The sequence below is a fragment of the Ambystoma mexicanum genome, chromosome 2p (assembly GCF_040938575.1).
Source record: "Ambystoma mexicanum isolate Mex_15411 chromosome 2p, UKY_AmexF1_1, whole genome shotgun sequence".
In the NCBI taxonomy this organism is placed as follows: Eukaryota; Metazoa; Chordata; class Amphibia; order Caudata; family Ambystomatidae; genus Ambystoma; species Ambystoma mexicanum.
This window is the reverse complement of record NC_090923.1, coordinates 1,095,190,070-1,095,210,372: the sequence shown is the minus strand read 5'-3', so window position 1 is coordinate 1,095,210,372 and position 20,303 is coordinate 1,095,190,070. Positions and strand designations below refer to the sequence as shown.

Sequence of the window (20,303 nt, the reverse complement as noted above, 5' to 3'; positions counted from 1 at the left end):
AACTGCTCTCAAGAAACTGGAGGCCTGTTTCGGCAAGAGAGCCAACGTAGTGTTAAGAGAGGTATCACTTTTTCTCGAGGGCGCAAGGTCCTGGTGAAAGCATTGACTCCTACGTGACGGCCCTGCGCACCCTTATTTCGACCTGCAAGTTCACGGGCCTTATAGAGGAGTACATTCACGACCAGATCATGATGAGGACAAGTGATTCGAAGGTTAGGGAGAGGTTATGGGCGGAAAAGGATCCTCCCTTGGATAAAGTGATTGAGATAGCCCGCGCCCTGGAGGAGTCCAGAAAGAGCATCAAGGAAATGACTGAAAAAGTCGATGTGGTACACATGGTTCAGCCACGCAAGGCAGAGATACCCGTCCTAAGGACAAGGACCAAAGAGGAACGTTCAGCGCCAAAGACCTTTGCAAGAAGTGTGGCTGGCGAGAACATGTTGCAGGGTCCAAGGAATGTCCTGCTTCTGCGGTTGTGTGCAGGAAGTGCAAGAGGAGGGGGCATTACGCCCGCATATGCAGGGGTGGTCCGCAGAGGGAGACTGTGCGCATGGTGGACCCCGACGGGGCCGATGAGGATGTAACCGTTGTTGGATATGTCAGCCCTTCGCAGGTCCCGGGTGTGCGCGCCAAGGAGGGGGCGCTATTGAGTGTGGGACCCACCAAGAAGAGCGCATGGGCTACTCTCAGTGTGAATGGGGTTCCCCTTAGTGTATTAGTTGACACTGGCTCTCCTTATACCATGGTCTCTCCCGAGCTGTACAAGGCTAAGTTTCAGAAAAAGGTGTCCGACTTGTTTCCACCTGACATTAACCTTTGTGCTTATGGGCGTGTCCCCATTAAAGTGTTTGTTTATGACTGGGTTGACAAGAGTTCCACGGGCGAAAGACTAGAGGCAAACTTTACGTGGCACACAAGGGTGATCCTGTTATTGGTTGGGATGAACAAGCAGCTCTCGATATCGAGGTTCGCCCGGGTAAGGCGGTCCCAGTTTTGTGTGTGAGCAAGGAAGGTGGAGATGAGTGGAAGGATGCTAGTCTGTTGACGGCTGATGTTCTTCAGGCCAAATTGGTGGCCCAAGATGGACGAGGAAGTTGAAAGGGTTGTTAAAGACTGCGCAGCCTGTTCCGTCAGTGATAAAAGCAAGACGACCTTAGCGCAGCCAATCCACCCTGTGGAGGTGCCTCAAGATTTATGGTCCAAGGTAGCGGTGGATATCATAGGGCCCACAGACGCCTTGGGAGGCGGGTTGAGATTTTTTGTGGTATTAGTTGACTACACCTCCCGGTGGGTGGAGGCCACGGCTTTGTCTTCCGCGACCACAGAAAAGGTAATTGATTTTTTGGCATCGGTGTTTGACAGGGAGGGTGTACCTGCGGGAGTTGTCACCGACAATGGTCCCCAATTTGTATCACGTGCCATGCACGAATTTTTCTCTAAGTTAGGGATTCGTCACCACAAGGTGGCTTTGTATAACCCAGAGGCCAATGGGTTAGTGGAGCGCATGAATCGGTTCGTGAAAGGAGCTGTTCAGTTGGCGATCGCTAATGGGTTGCCGTGGTGCAGTGTGGTGTCCGAAGCACTCAAGGCATATAGGCTTATCCCTTCGTTCCCTACGGGTTTGTCTCCGTTTGAGCTAATGAGGGGGAGGAAACCTGGGTCCAAGCTGAGGGTCGCTGCCTTGGGGGGTGGTGTTCAAACTCGTGTGAACATGCAAGAAGTTCTCGATAGAGTGCGCGCCAAGCAGGCTATTTTTTGGCAAACTCAACTTAAACGGAGGAGGCCTTTGCGTGTGAAAGTCGGTGACCATGTAGTCGTGAAGAATCCCAGGTTCGTGGCCAAGGGTTTTAGCAAGTTCATGCAGCCATGTGTGGTGACCAAGGTTGGTCGTGGCTATGTAAGGTTACAGGACGGTACCAGATGGAGTTTGAGACGTGTGGTTCCCGTGGAAAAGCCTGGCGGGAAGAAGATGCCTCCTACGCGGGGAGTCAGGATAGGAATTTTGATGGGAGTTGGACAGCTGCCCCTTGTGAGGAATCGTGTGGCTCCACGAATGACAGTAGTGGTGATGGTGCAGCTGGATGTGGCGAGGGAACGGCTAGGTCTGGTGATGGTGCAGCTGGTTATATTGCGCCCTTTCCGGGGTCCTCGGGGGCCAATAGTAGGGTGGTAGCGCCAGCACCGGGGGGTGCAGGGGACGATGAGAGTATGATGGTCTCTTCCCCGGTGTGTGAGGGTGTTGCGCCTCTGAGTGGGGGGATTGATGAAGTTTCCCAAGCTAGCTCTGAGGATTCTGTCCTGTTCCCAAGGGAAGTGGGGCCTACCGAGCCTACTTCTTCTGGGGAGACTGGCAATGACAAGTATCCGCCCAAGTAGAATGAAGAAAGTGCCAGTTAAGTATAAGGACTTTGTCCTAGAGTTTGCTGATGATTGAGGATTTTTATTTATGTCTTTCCTTTAGGCCACCCTTTTCCTCTTTTCGGTTAGGCAACCTCCTTTCCCTGTGTTCCCTCTTTGCTTCCCCAGTTTCTTGGTGTGGTGTTTGGGGCATGTTCGCACTCTGTTTCTTGTGTGTGTTTGAGGGGGGGGGGGGAGAAGTGTTGTAATGGCTCGGGCCGGCTTTTGTTCTCCGAGCGTGGAATTCTACTGAGAATTCCATGCTCGTGCCGAGCCGTTAGAGGTTGGGAACGGGGCGAAAAGACGGGGAGGGAGCTGCGAAGTCACACGGCTGTTCAGGTTGAAGATTAAAGTTATACTCAACGTACCTGCCTCCTTCTCGTCATTACATAATTGCCTGGTATACGCTCCCGTCAGGACTTCTGTTCATACAGGGTCTCTGCCCTCTACCAGAGTTGCATATATACATCGTTATAATGTATCTTCTTGATATATTATCCTGTCTGGGTTTCCCCATAGCCTTGCACTGTATACATTCACATGTTTGTAAAGGTTTTGCTCGAAGTTTAGTTCCCCCTTTAACATTGAGTTCTCTCTCTGTCTGCCTGTCTGTCTCGGTCTCTTTCTCTCTCTCTCGCTTTATAATTACTTGCATTTGCCATGGCAGCTGATACGCCACAGTGTGTCCGCTGTCTCTGGGTGGACTCACCGGCTCTTGTTGGCATTCCTGCATTCTCCCGTGGTCAGCCAGTAAAGAGTTTCCATCCGCTACCTTCTCGCGACTGCTTCCTCTTGGTTTCCCTGTCCCTTTGCGGCTTCCACTTGACAAGTCTGCTTCATTCCAGGCTCTAGTAAGTGAAGCGCTGCTCCCAGTCACCTGTGAACGCCCAGGAGTCCCTCACCGGCTCCTGGCCTTCCAGTAGTGTGTCCTTCTTGTGCAGCAGTTTCTTTCTCCTTCGTCGGTGAGCCGCCTGGCTCCACCACGACGGTTTCAGCCTTTCTGTTTCTTAAACATCACAGAGAGGCGCAGCTCTCTACGGCCAGCAGCAGACGACATGCTTCTGCTCTTCAAAATTACCGGGCACAGGTGTGTGCAAGTAACCACTAGAGCACTCATTGGGCTTGTGGCCTCATTCACTCTGCATTGTTCGATCCCAATTTGTTAGAAAAAACTTTCTTGGACCCACATTCCCTATGGCAAAAGAGTCCTGGGTGCTTGATAAGCGAAACTGGGGAGGGCGGTTTCAGAGGATTCACAAGGCAGAACAAAGTTGGAAGGTTGGCCTATAAGTCCGAGGAAAGAGATTTCTCTATTCCTCATATGAGAAGGAGTAGATATATGAAAATAGGCCATGCGGGTATTAGATATGGGAGGGTTACCATCAAGGGAAAATGGGGATACCATGTCTCACCCGATGAAGCCATGACATCTCCCCAGAGGTTTCTACCCCCATGTGACCCTCACTTGTATAGCCGCCCCCAGGGTCAGGATCAAGTCCCCATGCCACACGGGAGGAGGTCAATGTTGGGAAATAAGTGATGATTCCATCAGATGCATCACACCTCCCTAAATGCCTGAATGTATATGAATAGCACCATTTTTTAATCACCCTGTGCCTCTTCAAATGTATTTATTGGATACGCTTGCTAGTTCCTATATTTATCATTCTAGGTAACTACAGACCTCTGAAGCCTGGGTGGACCGTCAGCAAAAGTGTAACCCATCAAAACCTCCTGGCAGACTCTTACAGTCATCAAAGTTCTCCTATCTGCAAAAAGAGAGCCGCCACGCAAAGTAGCAGAGGACCCGCGCAACCGTGAAGAACACAGAGTGCCGCCAGATATCAGCACATGTCATGCTTTAGCTGCAACCAAAGAGCCCCCCCTCGCCCCACGAGAGACTATTACAACTGCATCATGGGGTGGGTGGCTTTTGGGAAAACAACTCCCCACCTGAACATCCATGAAGACCTGCTCTCTTCTGCCTTTGACACAGTCAACCATCCCATCCTGCTCAACCGTCTCCGTGATAACCTGGTTATCACCGGTCAGTCTCTGGCGTGGCTGACTTCTTTCCTCTCCGAACGAACCTCCCAGGTCCAACTTGGGTCCTTCCTCTCTGCTATCTTTTTCTCTACCTGTGGTGTCCCCCAGGGGTCTAACCTCTCTCTGTGGCTGTTCAACCAATACCTGGCACTCCTGGCCCACCGCATCGCCGCTCTCTGCCCCAATTTTCAGTGCTATGCGGATGACACCCAGCTTATCTTCAGGAGACCCTCTGCCTCCTCCTCCATTTCCCTCATCTCTGACTGTCTGTCTGCTCTTCAGGAGTGGTGTGCTGCCATTGACCTCTGCCTTAATGCCAGTAAGACTGAGATTCTCCTCATCGGCACACCCGTTCCCACCTTCCCTTCAGCTCTCTGACCGGCCTCCCTTAGCCCTCTTCCTGCTCCCACCTGCAAGGCTAAAATCATCGGGGTCATCTTCGACTCTACACTCTCCTTCTGTCCTCATATCTCGGACGTCTCTAAGAAGTCACACTACCAGCTGCACCTCCTCAGAGGTATACTTCCTTTCCTTCCCCCAGAAGCTCACTGTCTCCATAGCTCTGATTCTCTCTAAGCTGGACTATTGCAACAGCCTCTTTCTAAATCTGCCTGCTTCTACTCTCCGCCCTCTGCAACTTATCCAGAACAGGACCGCAACACTTGTCCTTGGCCTCAAGCCCAGGGATCGTATCTCTCCAGGACTGAAATCTCTGCACTGGCTCCCAGTGGCTGCGAGGATTAAGTTCAAAACCCTCTGCATCGTCCATAAGGCCTTCTGGGGCCTTGGGCCTCAAAACCTTCAACTCTCTCTCCCTAAACACCTTCCCTCTCGAGCTCTACGGTCATCTACCTCAAACTCCCTCAGAGTCAGTCGCTTCTCCAAGCAACGAGTTGGTGGTAGATCTCTTTCTTCTGCTGGTGCCTCCCTCTGGAACAACCTCCCTGAAATTTGAGGAGAATCATCTCCGATTCCAGAAGCACCTCAAAACCTTTCTCTTTGCTTCTGCTTTTTCTCCTCCTCTCCCTTGCCGACTTCCTGGCTGACACTGAATTTGCACTGGTTACCTGGCCACTCTCTGATCTCGGGCCCAGGTCCCTTCCCCTGCCAGTCACACTGCTGCACTGCCTTCCCGGCTTCCCCCGCACTTGGGGACTGGTTCTGTACCCCTACAGTCCCACCACCTGCACTTTACACCTAATGGCTGCACTTCTCCCTGCACTTGCCACCTGTGGGCCTTCTTTTACTTACTATTTATCTTATTTATTGATTTTGTTTGGTTCTTATCCCATGTACTGCACTGTCCTCTCCCCCTTCTCCCTCGCACTTCTTTTTCCCCCTTCTTGTGCACTTACACGATCTGAATGATACCTGGTCTAGTACGATCGCTGTCTGTCCTCCCTTGTTCCCCCTCCCCTGCCTCGTCGCGCCTTGAAGCTCTTGTGTATAGGCGCGTTATAAATGCCATATCATATCATATATATCACCCCTCCCCTCCTCAGTACTTACTTTGGAGTTCAACACCACACGGCCCTCTAACAAAAACTGGGACACTCTCCAATGCGATCTGCTATTGGTGCAGCATGGCAGCCCCTGATGGAAGAAAGGGGTGGGGCTTTGCCCGCGGTTTGTAAACATTGACCATTGTAACACCTCCTGGGCAAAGAGGTCAGACCAGATTGGTTAGGGCCAAACATCCAATGGGATAAGGAGGGGGAAGGATAAGAAAGAAGGCCAGAAACAGGAATGTGTGGGTTATTCGGACGACGTCAGAGAAAGTGGCAGGCCGAAGAGACAGCAGGGGAAAGGATGGTGGGGTGAGGTATTGGTTGGTGAGAACGATTGGTACTGTGTGCTGAGTGTGCATGCAAGATGAGGTGAGTGAGAGTAGTAGAGGATGTGTAGAGACTGTGTGGGAAGTAATAGAGAGTGAAAGGAGGGTGACTGAGAAGAAGATGGGATGGAGTAGTAATGTGGAAAGTGGGAAGTAGTATGGAGAGGGGAGAGTAGTAGTGTAGAGGAGGCGAGAGTAGTAGTTGAGGGGAGATATTAGGAGGGAGTAACATCGGAGGGTGGAGGTAGGTGGTGGAGGAAAGGATAGGAACGTTGGAGGGATAGAGGAGAAGTGTGAGAGGAGACAGTGGGTGGAGTAGGAGGGAGGAGATGAGAGACAGGGAAAGGAACATCAGGACATGAAAGGAAGAAGACAGTGTGGGGCGTTAGTGTCTGAAAGGCACAACCCTAGAACCCGTTAGAACTAACCTGAATGGAAGAGTAGGTCTATCCTAGGAAATACAGAATGAGATTAGGCAATTGCATTTAGGCCCTCACTGACAGCAAGGTAGAACTAAGAAAGTAAGGGTCAATAAACTCTATGTACTAACCGTGGAAGTAGGGATTCCCAGGCTAAGGTGGAAACTGCTTACTTTAGGTAAGAGCAAGTCACGGACATTAGCGCCCTTTAAAAGTTTTTAATAAAAGACCCCAGACCATCACAGGGAGCTGGAGTATTCTTTCTTTAGGCCAAGATGGTGGCCATTTGCGCAGTTTGGGAAAGGTCATATGCAGATTTCTATTCTGATAGTAAAGTTTGGAATTTCAGTGATAGGTTCTTCTTTCACCAAAAAAAAAAATACTGGTGGCCTTAAATAATTAATGATGCTTTTTATTATGTGCACATGTTTTCCTTTTGTCCAGTACAATTAATTGCAGGTTTTAATTTCGAAATAAAGTTTGAGATTATAGCAAATTTCGCTGTATCAATAAGACAACTAAATAAGTCTGCAATCTTTCCTGTTGATTTTTCTTCTGTCAGTTAATTCCTCTTCCATATAACATCTATCCTGTGACGATTCACTAGGTGTTGTCACTTCTCCCCAGGTGAAGCTCCATCTCATGAGGCTAGGGAGGTGAGGCTGCTACCCAATACCCCCCACCCCCTAGGCGTGGTTTAATGTGGGAGGACCTCATGGTTATGGACTCTCTACTGGGGATAAAGACGACCACCTGAGTCATAGACAGCACAACACCCGAACCCAAACCTACCCGAAACTTCTACCACATTTTCATCCCCCCCTCCTCTGAGACAGCCATAAGCTATTGTAACATCAGGTCAGTTTCACCAACTGAGACGAAGATCATCCAAGATGTAAAATGTAACATTGTGCCAGTTTCATCAACTGAGATGAAGAAGCTAGTCAGGGAAGCAAAGTTTAACCCTAATGCAAGTACTGAGAAGAGGTGGCCCCAAGGAGCTATGAAGAGTGACTCATGGAACAAGAGAAAACATTATAGTGCTCCGTGGGGGAGTGATCGCAAAAACAATGTAAAAGCCGACGACGGACTGAGTGAAAGAGAGAACTGTCCTGAATGCTGGCAGCTGAGAAGGAAAGCAGCACAGGAGACAGTCTAGCCCAGGAAAATCAAAAGCCGAGCAGAGAATGCTCCCGGGAAGCCGAAAGCAGTCATTTGCTGGAGACAAGAAGCAGGCAGCGAGAGTCATTTACCCGGTGCTGTGGAGCTGTTCGGGAACGTGACTGGAGGCTGAGGCGCAGTGGCCCTACCTTGAGTAGGTGGACTACACGGTCCTGCAACAACGCCTACACTTCCGGCCTGGTGAGCAGGGATGAAGAACGTGGAGCAGGAGCCACAGAGGCAAGCAAGGACCGCACAACACTACCCAATGAAGCAAGATCCCAGGAAGAACCGGCAGAGTTTCCCGAAGCCAGCAAAGGTAACGGGTGTAATGCGGGAACCAGTAGACTAGAAAGATTCAGAATGAATACAAGTGAATTGGAAATACTGAATGCAAGTTAATCAAACTTGAGGATATATGTAATCTTCCTCTTGGCAGAAGAGTGAACCAAGTGGGCCTAGTGAAAAGTAGAGGAAAGTAAGGTTTTGGAACCCAAACAAGATAAGCGTCTGGGACCCAAAGCAAAACAAGGGAAGGGTCTGGGACCCTGAAGCAAATACCAGAGGGAGACGCCCTCAAGGCAGTGCGAGAGAAGAGCACACTGGCCACCAGGGAAGTGTCTGGGACTCTGTCCATCGCAGACAGTGGGGAAGAGGAAACCACTGGTGAGATAAGAAGGGTCTGGGACCACAACAAAGACATTAAAGCAGAGAGGAAATCTTCCTCATCATAGTGGCAGAGATAAGTCTACTAATCACAAGAGAAGGATCTAGGATCCCAAGATGATTTGGGAGACATTGTTGACAGTAAGTTACCAAGGTAAAGCGTTTATCATTCTGAAAGCACTGAATATCAAGTAATACCAGGAGAAGGGAGTAATTTTCCTGGTAACAAAGCGGAAGTAGAGAAAGACACCAGGGAAAGGGAGTCATTCCCCCTGGTTCTATTGGAACCTGTACAGAACCACACCAGGAGAAGGGAGCCATTGTCCTGTAGAGAACATTGTATAAAGACTGTTTTGAAACCTGCATATCAGCGGAAGGGAGTCATTCCCCCTGGTGTTTATAATTAAAGGAACATTTTGGTTAAGCAACAATGCAGAAGCAGGGGAAAGGAGCAAATCTCCTTAAAGAAGGAACATTATGTTAGTTTACTTTTTAGTTTTAGAGTGTTAGGGATAGAAGTTTGTTTTTGACACAGGACGGTGGTTTATACTTTGACATCTTGACAGACCCTTTTAGTATTTGTTTTGAGGAAGGGAAACTCCTAATAGAAGTTAGGGATAGTGAGATAGTGAAGACCTCACTAAAATCATGCCATGTTTGTGCCAGTCGTCCTCTGCGACACCCTTACAATCCTCAATTATTCTTAGCATCAAATCAAGTTTTGGTTCAAAACCATTCCACCCCCTTGTGATATGGATCCAAACATACGTCTATTGTTAAAGAAAGTATCAAACCATTATGTACATTTTCACTTTTTTGATTGCTAGCACCAGAAATTCACAGGAATTCAAATGAACAATACTTGGGTGTTGACTTCTGTTTACAATGGGGTGAATTCAGAAATAAATTCTGCATAGAAAAGAAATGTTTAAGATTCCATCCTACAGGATTCCAAGATGGCCGCGATGCTGTGAACACCGCAGCCACCGAGCTCCCGAGGCCCTGCAAACTTGTATACTGATTGTGGAAGCCTTGCCCAGGCGACAATAACTGACGGCGGACGGCCCCGCAGTGACACGGGAGCAAGCAGTGACCATCTCTGGTGAATGGTTCCTCCCTCGGCCTGCGCTGCAACCGCTTTGCACCCAGTTGCTGGCACCCAACCACTGACCGAGGAGGCGGGAGCTGCGCCTTGAGCAAAACCCTCAGACCGCCGCCTTAAGGACCCGCAGCACAGCCCGGGACGGGCCCCCCGCACCTCCCCCTTCCAACTTGACAGCTCTACGCTCCTGCCTGGCGTAGGGGCCTGGCGGAACGACCTGAGCGGCGGGGGAATGGTGCCGGCGCCTGCCCGCCCACACCACCACCCACATCACCTGGAGGAAAGCGAACCAGCCGGCACTGGAGGGGGGTGCCCCCGCAGGGGCCTCGGCCCTCTGAGGTGAGCGGGCCTGGCACTCTTCATCGCGCCCCTCGGGAGACATGGCCATCGGGGGCAGCACGGACCCGGACCGAGGCCGTGGTAGCAGTGCAAGCCGGCTGCAGCTGCACGATACGGAGCCCAGCTGAGGACCAGAGGACACCGCACCCCAGCAACTAGCTCTAAGGTACGAGCTGTGCCCCTGGTGGGGGCATCATGGAACCCCCACTCCCTGGGCCTACCCCCACCATCTCCCACGGGACTCACCCCCAGAAGTGCCCCAACTTGGACATTTTGCACCCTGCACTGACTCACCCTCGGCTGCTGGCGAGCTGAGACCTTGGGAGGGGAGGGGCGATGCGTGGGGGGATAGGGAAACCCCCCCCCTCTGAGACCCCTCCATCTTTCGTGAGGGCCCTTGCCTTGCACAGGAGCTTCGTTGGACTTCTATCTAAAATTGGAAGGCACAAGCCCCCTTGGGCACCCCACGGCGACACATACCGGCCTAGCCCTACGGCATGTGGAGCACCACCACGCCAGGGGTCAGTCTCACCCTCGCCTGGGCACTCAGGGAGGTCCCACCTATAGAGCGCATTTCAGACGGTGGTGGGGAAGCAGAGCTGCGATCAGAGCACTATCCTGGGCATTAGCACCCACGAGGTGATCCCTCCTTTGCACGCCCATCCTCACTCGCCCAGCTCTGCTGACTGTGGGGGGGCGGTGCCTCCCTGGGCGGAGGCCCGGTCGAGCGCCCCTCCTGCTGGAGGAACCCGGAACCCCAAACACGTGGCACGACACTCTTGAGACGCCACCGCCATGTCCAAGAACAAAGTCAAGGACACTCAATCTCTCCAAAGACCCCTGATGAGACTGCAGGAGAATGCGCTGACCAAGATATGGGCCAAGGACATGGAGGACACCCAGGGAACATGCCCCAATGAGTGGTTGACAGGGGACCCTCTGGCAGACCCAGAGGCCTCAAAACAACCAGTCACTCAAGCGGCACTGAAGCTCCTTCTGGCCGATATAGTGGAAAAGATTACTGCAGCTGGAGGCCCACAGGGAGGACCTGCCGGAGGTTCTCCAGGCGATCAAGAGAGACATCAGCAAGATAGAGGAAAGGGTAGACACAAATGAGAGGGCGATTCAGGACTTCGCCGAGGATGCAAGGAAGACGGATTCCCTCCTGTACACATTGCCAACAGCCACGCATAACCTGGAACTCCAGGTGGAAGATTTAGAAAACAGGTCTAGACGCTCGAACATTCGTATCAAGGCCCTTCCGGAGGATACCCAGGATCAAGACCTCCCCCAAACCGTAAGGGGCATTTTTGCAGACCTCCTGGAAGTGCCAGGGATGGAGGACATAGTCTTCGATAGGATACACAGAGCGAGTCCCAAACGAGCAGAGCCTGGCGCTAGACCCAGAGATGTCCTAGTGGCAATGCACAGCTTCACAGTGAAGAAGCAAATCCTCTCAGCAGCACGGAAGGCAGGCCGACTCACGTATAATGGGGCGGAGATAGCGTTATATCAGGACCTGGCGCAAGCAACTAAACAAACGCAGAAGAATGGGTCCGGTACTCTCCCACTTAAGAGCCCAACGTATCCGCTATAGATGGCTACATACCTTCGGACTGGCCTTTGAATTTCGAGGGAAAGCCTAGAAGATAACTACATGTGAACAGGGCCTCGCCTTGTTGGGGTGGAAGAGGACGCCCGCCACCATCTACTCCACCTCCATCCCAGAGGACCGGCTGTAGAGAGTGGGAATGGTCCATGGCCCTTTCAAAGAAGTGAAGGAAAAATGACAACCAGCCGCTACTGAAAGGACCGTCTCCAAAGATGGGACAGGAATCTCAGAAATGAATGGACCTTTACTGGGAGCGAGCCTCCGCACAGGGTCCGGCTTACCGAGCAGGAAAAGAATGCCTGGGGAGGGCATAGAAGCAGGAAAAATGGCTTGGCAAGGTCGAGTCTTCCAGCAATACCTACAAGGGTCTTGGAAGGGGGGATGGGGACTCAGTTCTTGGAATGGGACTAGAAGGTCCCATGTTGGAACAGTTGGGGGGCATTCGATGGGACGACTCTCGAGGTTCTGATTCGAGGGGGGCTGAGGCCAGTCGTCCCACACGGCCAGAGGCCAGGGAGGTCTGCAAGGGGGGTGGTTTGGGAGAGCCAGTGTACCAGAAGCAAAAGAAAGGATAAAAAGGAAAGGTTTTGCTATTGCCAACTTAGACATTGGCTCAGTGATCCTATCCTAAAGCAAGCCGCAACCCGACAACTAACCCCCTTTGAAAGGTAGCTCAGCAGGGAATCTGGGGACAAGCACTTGATCACAGCTATATATAGGCACATGAAGGCAGGAGAGGATCCTCCACTGAGGTCCTACATGAAGAATTGGGAACTAGCTACCGGGTCCGCAATTGAGGATAGCGACTGGAATTGGCTATGGAAGCAGATACCAAAAATAACAAGATCCCTTCAAATAAGGTAGATGTGGCTGAAACTCCTCACCAAATGGAACATAAGCCCCTCCAAACTTAACGGAATGTACCCCGGGACCTCCCCTCTTTGCCGGAGTGAATGCAGCGCTGTGGGTACTTGGGAGCACATATGGTGGGAGTGTCCAAAAATTGAGAATTATTGCGCGGGGATCTGGGACGCATTCAACCAAGTCCTGGGCCTTAATCACTGAGGTAACAAAGGTCTTGCAATACTGGGATTGGGGCGGGGGGAACTCTGGCATCAATTAAGACCAAGGCGGACCGCAAACTCTACGCAATAATGATGATGGCCGCTGCAATGGTCCTAGCTCGTAGATGGAAAGCAAAGGACCCCCTCAGGACCATGAATGGGTGGCAAAGATGTGGAACTTGTTGGCACTTGAGTGGCTCACGTACTCAATAAAGGGACAGCATATAAGTGCCCTCGGAGCATGAGGCTCCTGGGCATAATAGACGCCCCTGGTGAAGCAGACATATGAAGGGGTGTGGCAATCTAGTTCAGCCCTCCTAAAGGGGCTTATTAGGGACGAGGTGGCCGGGAAGTTATCTTCTGGGGAAGCGCTGCAACATTGGATTGCTCACGAACCTTCGGTTGGGGAGTGTGGAGTTGGAGTATTTTGTTCGATGTTTTGTTCCGATTATGGAAATGCCAATAAAAACCAAATCGAAAAAAAGATTCCATCCTACAAGGTTTGCTTTGAAACCAATTACTGTTGATGAAAAGGGTTGTCAGCAAAATGAGGATTTGAAACTGCAAATAGATGTGATGTTAAAGAAATACAAGCACAGATTATTTTGAAGAGGAATTATCAGAAGCAAACGAAAAGAACACCACAAAACAACACAAAGACAAAAGTAGTGTGACAGCGTGCACCAAAGACACCACAAAAATCAAAGTGACATTTAAAAAAATGTATTCAATGAAAATTAAGTTGTCAGGGTATGGTCAGTGTCTTGCAAAGTCTCTGTCTGGGACCTCTACTAGCCTCTCCGCTCTTTTCTTTGACTTCCTACAGTACGTTGTTACTCATAACGATACAGTTCTCTTAGACTGACCAAATTTAGAGGTCTCTACTCTGTCTCCCAGAGAGTAGTGTTCAAGTAATCTCCCCCGTGTGCTGAACTCTTGCATTTTGTAGTTTGCTTCAATGTTCCATCTGTTCCTTTTTAACTGTCAGATTAGCTTTTGTCACCCAGAATGCAGTGTTTCAGTCACCGACCTTTTACTGAACTATCTCCTAGTTGTAGTTCGTAGTTGTTGCATGGTGCCCCTCCTGGGAACATGGTAGCTCCGAGGATGTTGTAATGGGTCATGCAGCAGTAGCCACGTGGCCAAATTAATAAAATCAACAAGCTGTTTCCGGCTCGTCAGTCAATCTGATCCTGACTCCGGTGTGGTTTGTGTCACGCACCATGCTGGTGCCACACCGTGTGCTCTGGGCCCAAGGACGGGGCCCAGCACGAGGATGGTGCCCCTGCTGGGCAACACCGTCCATGGGGTATGCTGCCGCCATGTCACCCCAGCCACATGGGTTCCTCCGGTGATCCGGAGCAGTGGGGTGATCCCCACTCCATGGTCTGCGGCGTGATCGCCGCACTGAGGGTGCGTGTCGGTGTTCCCGACACAGACAGGGGCCTGCCCGGTGATCCGAAGCAGGCCCCCCAACAATGGCGACGAGGGCTGGAGCCCATGGCAGCATCGGCTGCACGAAGATGGAGGTGAGGAGGTTCCCCCGGCCCCACGAAGAAGGGAAATGGCCGCCGGCCCGCGCCGCAGGGTGATGCCCCCCCCCCAACAGTAGTGTTCATATTTTTTTTCACATAGTTTTGGGATTGCCTGCGTACTCTCCGAAAGTACAGCAGTTCAGTCACTCTGTATTTTGTACCAAGCGTTCTCTCCTTACTAGAGTTCATCTTTGAATGTGCCCTCTCTTACTTTCGCCACGCTTTGGACTGGACATGTGTCTTCCAGAATGCAACATTGCTGTCAACCTCCTTGTTGCAGTTCAGAGCTTCAATATTTCCTCTCTGAGAATGACCATGTTTTGGGATTAGCCTCCATTATCTGGAATTCAGTGTTTCAGTAACTCTTCTTCGCATAGTGAATTCTCTCTCTTTTTGGAGTTCAGCTTTTCATTGTTCTTAATCTTGTATTTCAGTAACGCTTTGAGACTATACTTCAGTGCTTCCACTACCTTTATTCAGGTACTGACAACTCTCTATTGTTCTCCTTTTGCATTTGTGATGCTTTGTAACTATGCTCCATCTAACAATCTACATGGTCTCATTTGAATTGTGTGTTCCTTCCTTCATTTCCCTAACACTTTAGCACTTGCCTCAATAATGTTTCCGCGAATGCAGCATTTTGGTTATTCTGCTTGACGTGCTGGCCGCCTCTTCTGATCAGAGTTCATCATTTCAATGTTACATCTCGTCATTTCCCAACAGGTGTCGAAGATGTTAGTGGTGGTATACTGTTCTATACCAGCAAATTTGAAAATGAAGAAAAACACGTTTTATATATTAAACAAAGTAGTGCACAAGCCACTGTTCATTGGTCACTCATAAGCACAATGTTCCTGGAATGCTCCCTGTGGCAAGGTTGGGAAAGGACAACACGATTGCCCAAAAAGGAAAATTCTTACCCACGGTGCTCCAGGGTCTTTATGTTGAACCCCAAAGTTGGTGATATTGTGTCAATATCTTCTCCATTAAACTTTTTCAATATGGTGGTCTTTCCAGCATTATCCAGTCCACTGAAATAAACTCATTAAGGAAAAAAGCAGGAGTCTGCACTTCTTTGTTTTAGCACAGAGGAAATCACAGATTTGCAACCCACCATTCCAGAGCCTCTGAACATGAAAATCAGAGGGCTCTACTGCCTGCTAAACGACAACATACCCAGCCTGCCAAGCCACAACATACCATCCAATCATCAAGCTACTCTTTCTGCCAATACCCTTACGGACCAATCTCAGAGATACTCCACCTTTCAATTCTAGAACTCCCCTATCAATCCTTTAGCTTATCTACTGGCTAATCCATGGCCTCCTTCTAAAATACCTATGCACCCCAGCTGTCTTGGACACACAACAATCCCAGAGCTCATCACCAATCAAACGGCTTCACGAACCGCACTTCACCTACAAATTCCAAAACATCAAAATCCATCAACTCAAACTCACCTGCCTGCCAAGATTTGGACTCTCCCCAAAACGTATTGTGAAGCTCGAATTCCCAGAACTCTATTACCCGTCAGTCCCACAGCTGTCCTCCTACCCATCAGACCCACAGATCCCCTACATGCCTTCCCACTCTCAGTTGATCCGACTACTTTAGACAGTTTCTTTCTGGGGAGCACACCAGCCACCTACGTCAGATGCTTCAGATTGCCCATTCAATACTGCTGGAAGGCCAAGTTATGGCTTGTTATATACCAACAAAGCAACATGAATGCAAATCGGCATAATAGAAATGGTTGTGCCACCATCATCATTAGCAATATTGACTCCCACTTCCAGCCGACGATTCGGTCGTCTTGACCAAAATGCTGATGTGGCCCAAAGAGATGACCCCTCCTGCAGCCCTATAGTTTGTGTAAGGGTGCACAAGTAGGAGACTGACACGCAGGTGGAATGGTTGCTGCTAAAGACTTTCATTTCACTAAGAAAATAAAGAGAAAACCTGTCTATCCGTATCTCTAAGAGGGGTTTCCCTGCCTCAACTAAAATACTAAGGGTAGTGTCAGAATGTCCGTGAAGTAATAGTCTACCGGCCTGTGTCAAAAAACCTACTTCCATCCCTTACACTTAGAACTTAACTAAAGACAAAGTCAACCTTCTTTGTCCAGGAGAATGACTCCGTTCTTCTGGACTGAGGGTCGAGGTTCACGTCCCCGTGATGAACACAGTTCTTTACAAAAAGAAAAATAAAGGTTCCAAGGATTCTCTTGGACTGTTTCTTCACAAAGTAGAAAATAAATGTTTATCAGCTTAGTTTCCAGTTCACAATCCCAGGGGGAATGGCTCCCCTTCCCCTGGTCCTTCACACACTAGGCTTCACAGTTCACACTGCCAGGGGGAATGACTCCCTTCCCTTGGCCTTTCTCAAGCTTTGACAGTTCACAAAAGAAACTATGGGGAATGTCCCTTCCCCAGGCCTTTCTAATGCTCGTTTGAAAATCCCCACTTGTCCCTTAGTTTCTATGGGTGCTGCTGCCTGACCCATACCTTTTTCTCTCTCTGCCTTGGGCAGACCTGGTTCACTATCCTGCCAGGCACTGCCATGAAGAGGGCTTAAGGGATTCTTCATTTTTGGGTCCAGGCCCCAGACACGCATTTCCTCCTGTTGGGTTTTTGGCCAACCTGGTTCACTACGTGGCCAGGTACTGCGACGAGGAGGATGTCTTCGGGGGCTGCTTGTTAATGGGTGCGGGTCCCACACCAGTGCTTCTACTTCTTGGAGTTTGTGCAGGTCCCAGACACGTGTCTCTTCTTCCTGGGGTTTTGGCAGACCTGCTTTCCTACCCTGCCAGGTACTGCCACAAGAAGGCTACTTGTTATTGGGTGTGGGTCCTAAACCAGTCTTTCTTCAATCTAATGCCCTTCGGGGGCCCCACCAACCGTCCCAACCCCTCAATGTTTTGCAGGGTGCGTACCAGTGTCCTCCAGTTGTCCGTTGGATTCTCTGCCTTGGGTCTCTCTTGGCTTCACCACGGTCTGCAGTGACTCTCACCGTTCTCCTGCTCTCAGGCTGCGCGTCTCCAGCTGATGGCGCATACCAGCTCATTGGACCAGTTGGTTGCCCGTTGCTTCACCAGTCTGTCGATGGCAGACCTTTCAGGGACGCCTCTGCCTGCGGGTAAGCGTCCCGGTCTCTGCTTGTTGGGCCCTCTTCACTCCATCCCTGGAGGAACCGGACATCATTTTCAGTCCTTCTTCCCTTTTTATGTTACAGTTACTCACAGAAGTGCATATTGACTAGCCTGCCATTTCTGGTTCTGCAGGGTACTCTTCATTGCTCTGCATCTCTCGTTTGTCCCAGTACTGAGCTTGGGGTCTTCCACTGGGTCAATGGGTCTCTCCCACGTCTCAGTATTTAAGGGATACACGTCCCTTGAGGAGTCCACACTCAAACTCATCCCAGTACTTCCTATCCTTACACAAGCAAATAGGAACACTAGGGAAAGTGTTAGTGGATTGGGGGTAGGATGGTGTTTTAGGGATAGGTGGGCTACGTGGATACCATGCTCTCCCAAGGTCATCACTAATTCTACAGGGGGATTCCCTCCACATGAGAGCCATCCGCTGAGTACCACCCCCTGGGGGACTTTATGGTAGCAGCCTCCTGGAAGGGGCTCCTGCTAGGGGAGAAATTACGACATCTAAGGATTCATCACAAGTGACTACACCTGAATTAGATATTCCCCTGAACATTCACAAAATTAGCCAGTGATGGCCTCGTGGCCAGTAAAAGTGCTGTTTCCTCACCAGCCTCCACACACTGAGCTCAATGCTGACCTCACCCCTCTTCATTCGACCATCTGCCTGCCTGCGAGCCACCCCATCCTAAGCATATTTCCCCTCCACTGTTCCCCAAGTCTGTATCTTCTTCAAAATGTTCAACCTACTCCTGGACACACACCACATTCCATGACCCAGCAAGGACCATTACACATGAACTGTAAAACCTCCCCTGTACACCTACGCCAATGTGCATGCACCTCATCAAAACCTAGAATGCATTCATCCTTCTCCAGCTCCCCCATTCTACTTAGGCAGCTGCTTTCAGAATTCTAAGACTTCATGTCTCATGCTCCCGTCCCCTACACTCGGACCCTTGAAGGACACCTGCAATTTCTCTGCGAAATTAACCAAAGCAACTCAAAATTCCACCCTCTACCCTCCGCCCTACACAAACCGTACTGTACTCCATCAAAGTCTCTCATGTGGCCATCTGCTCCTTTTTGTGCATCTTTTGTTTGAATGGGTGCTTTAGACAGTGCAAATGTGAACCTTTTAGACTTTATAGAACAGTTTAAGACACTAAACATACAGAACCATAAAAATTAGAAACATAAAAAATAAAATAATCAGACATTCAGAGAAGGCAGTAGCAGCATTGAGTAACAAAGGGTGATTGAGGTTAACCAAAAAGTTTTGGATGTCTATGCTTGCATATCTAGACTTACTAGTAAAGGCACCTTGGGCAGACTCGATGGGGGCCTGATTATTGGTGCCCGGAACATGATGCAAATAGCCGAATTCAAGATAGGCGATGGGTATGAAAATACAATAGCTGCACACCGACAGGGCTGCAGTATTAAAGGTGTGGACCATATCCTTTTGATTCATATATGTGACCTTCTGAGGGAGTGGAGGGCGGGCAGGGCGGGAGGTGATATGCAGGCCATAATGTCCTCTCTTTCTGAGATCTTGTCAGAATGGAACTGGAGTCACCCTACAGGGGAAATATTAATATGTTGAGATTTTAATGCCCCCTGTGACAAAGTGGGTATTCGAAGGGAGAATAGTATGGCCGACTATACTAACCTGGATGGGGAAAAAGGTGCATAAAGATCAATTTAAAAACAGGGAACAGGTTTCCTGTTCGTCAGTTAAGCATGTACACTACTGTCTTAAGCTACCACAAAATGCTAAGATTGGAAATATGTAATAGTAAAGTGCCTCCTAGCTTAGAATGGGGATTATGAAGTAAATTCCCATGGCAATAAGATTATCTGGACAGAAAAAAACATTGGCTCACTGAACCCTAGATAGCTCATCGATAGGGTTGTTATAGACCCTGCCTTTATTGATGTTGAGAATACAGTAGAGCAGTTATCTGCGTATGCCTACAGCCATGGGAGTGTTCGCATTAAGGGCTTGCAGAAAAGGGAGGTTCGCCCAGGAAGAGTCTATGATACCGCACTAGCGAGTAGACAAAAAGACAAGTGTCATAATATTCGAGCTATAAAAGTGCTTGTGCGCAAGTGACTACAGACTTCCCTCCAAAGTAACAACCTGATTCCTAATTGTGAGAAATCTGAGGGTATTCCCACTCCTACTCCCCTTGCATCCTCTACGGAGGTGGCCAAGGAAAGGCCATCACTTTTGGACTCGGACTCTGGGGGTGGACAAGCGAGGGAGGACCACCTGGATTGCGGGTCCTTGGGGATTGGAGGGCGGATGTCCTTAGGTAAGACGCAGTCTTCCACAATCTCCCTTCAGGAAGGAACCCCTATACCAGAGGAGATTATGGGATATTGTTCTCCATGTTCTCTTGTTCCCGAGTAGGAAAGGAGATATTATCACTCCAGACGTGTTAGAAAGAGGAAGAGAAGGCTTGGGGATGAGGTACCTTGGACAAAACAAAGTATTCCCTTTATCCTTGTAACAACCAGCATAACTCTCCCCTGACCTTTAGGGATCAATACAGAGCAGTTCCCCTTTATTTCCCTCTTGGGGTACATGACAGTACTGAGATGAGGAAGAAGCGACTCAGAGTAATGAACACCACTTACGCTTACCACTTTTGTACTGGGATGAAGAAGATGACTAAAGAGGCACACCAGTCAACAGCCATGTCCCACTACTAGGTTCAGGCCAAGTCAGGCAACTGAAACCAATTATGCCCAGCTGTAACCTATCAAAGTCTCAGGAGAGTATAAAAAAAGAGTAGTCATTGGAAGGAAGGCGAGCAAGTTGGGAGAGCAGCTGAAACACCAGAGTTAGCCAGGACCAGAGAGTCTGCAGAGTGAGGCAGTAAGAAGAAACTAGCAGAGGGAACTGTGTCTCCAATGAGCCAGAGAAGGCCATAGAAAGGAGCCGAAAGGCGTGCTGATCCCTGGTGAA

At 49.8% G+C, this 20,303-nt stretch overlaps 1 protein-coding gene across 1 annotated transcript in view; it reads right to left on the bottom strand.

The window, feature by feature from the left end:
• The window catches only part of ARL2 (ARF like GTPase 2), a 222,026-nt gene that overhangs the window by 162,900 nt on the left and 38,823 nt on the right, over positions 1–20,303 (bottom strand). Inside the window, exon 2 of the mRNA XM_069645083.1 lies at positions 15,096–15,206. Within this exon, the coding sequence (XP_069501184.1) occupies positions 15,096–15,206 (111 nt within the window). The remainder of the gene's footprint in view (positions 1–15,095; positions 15,207–20,303) is intronic.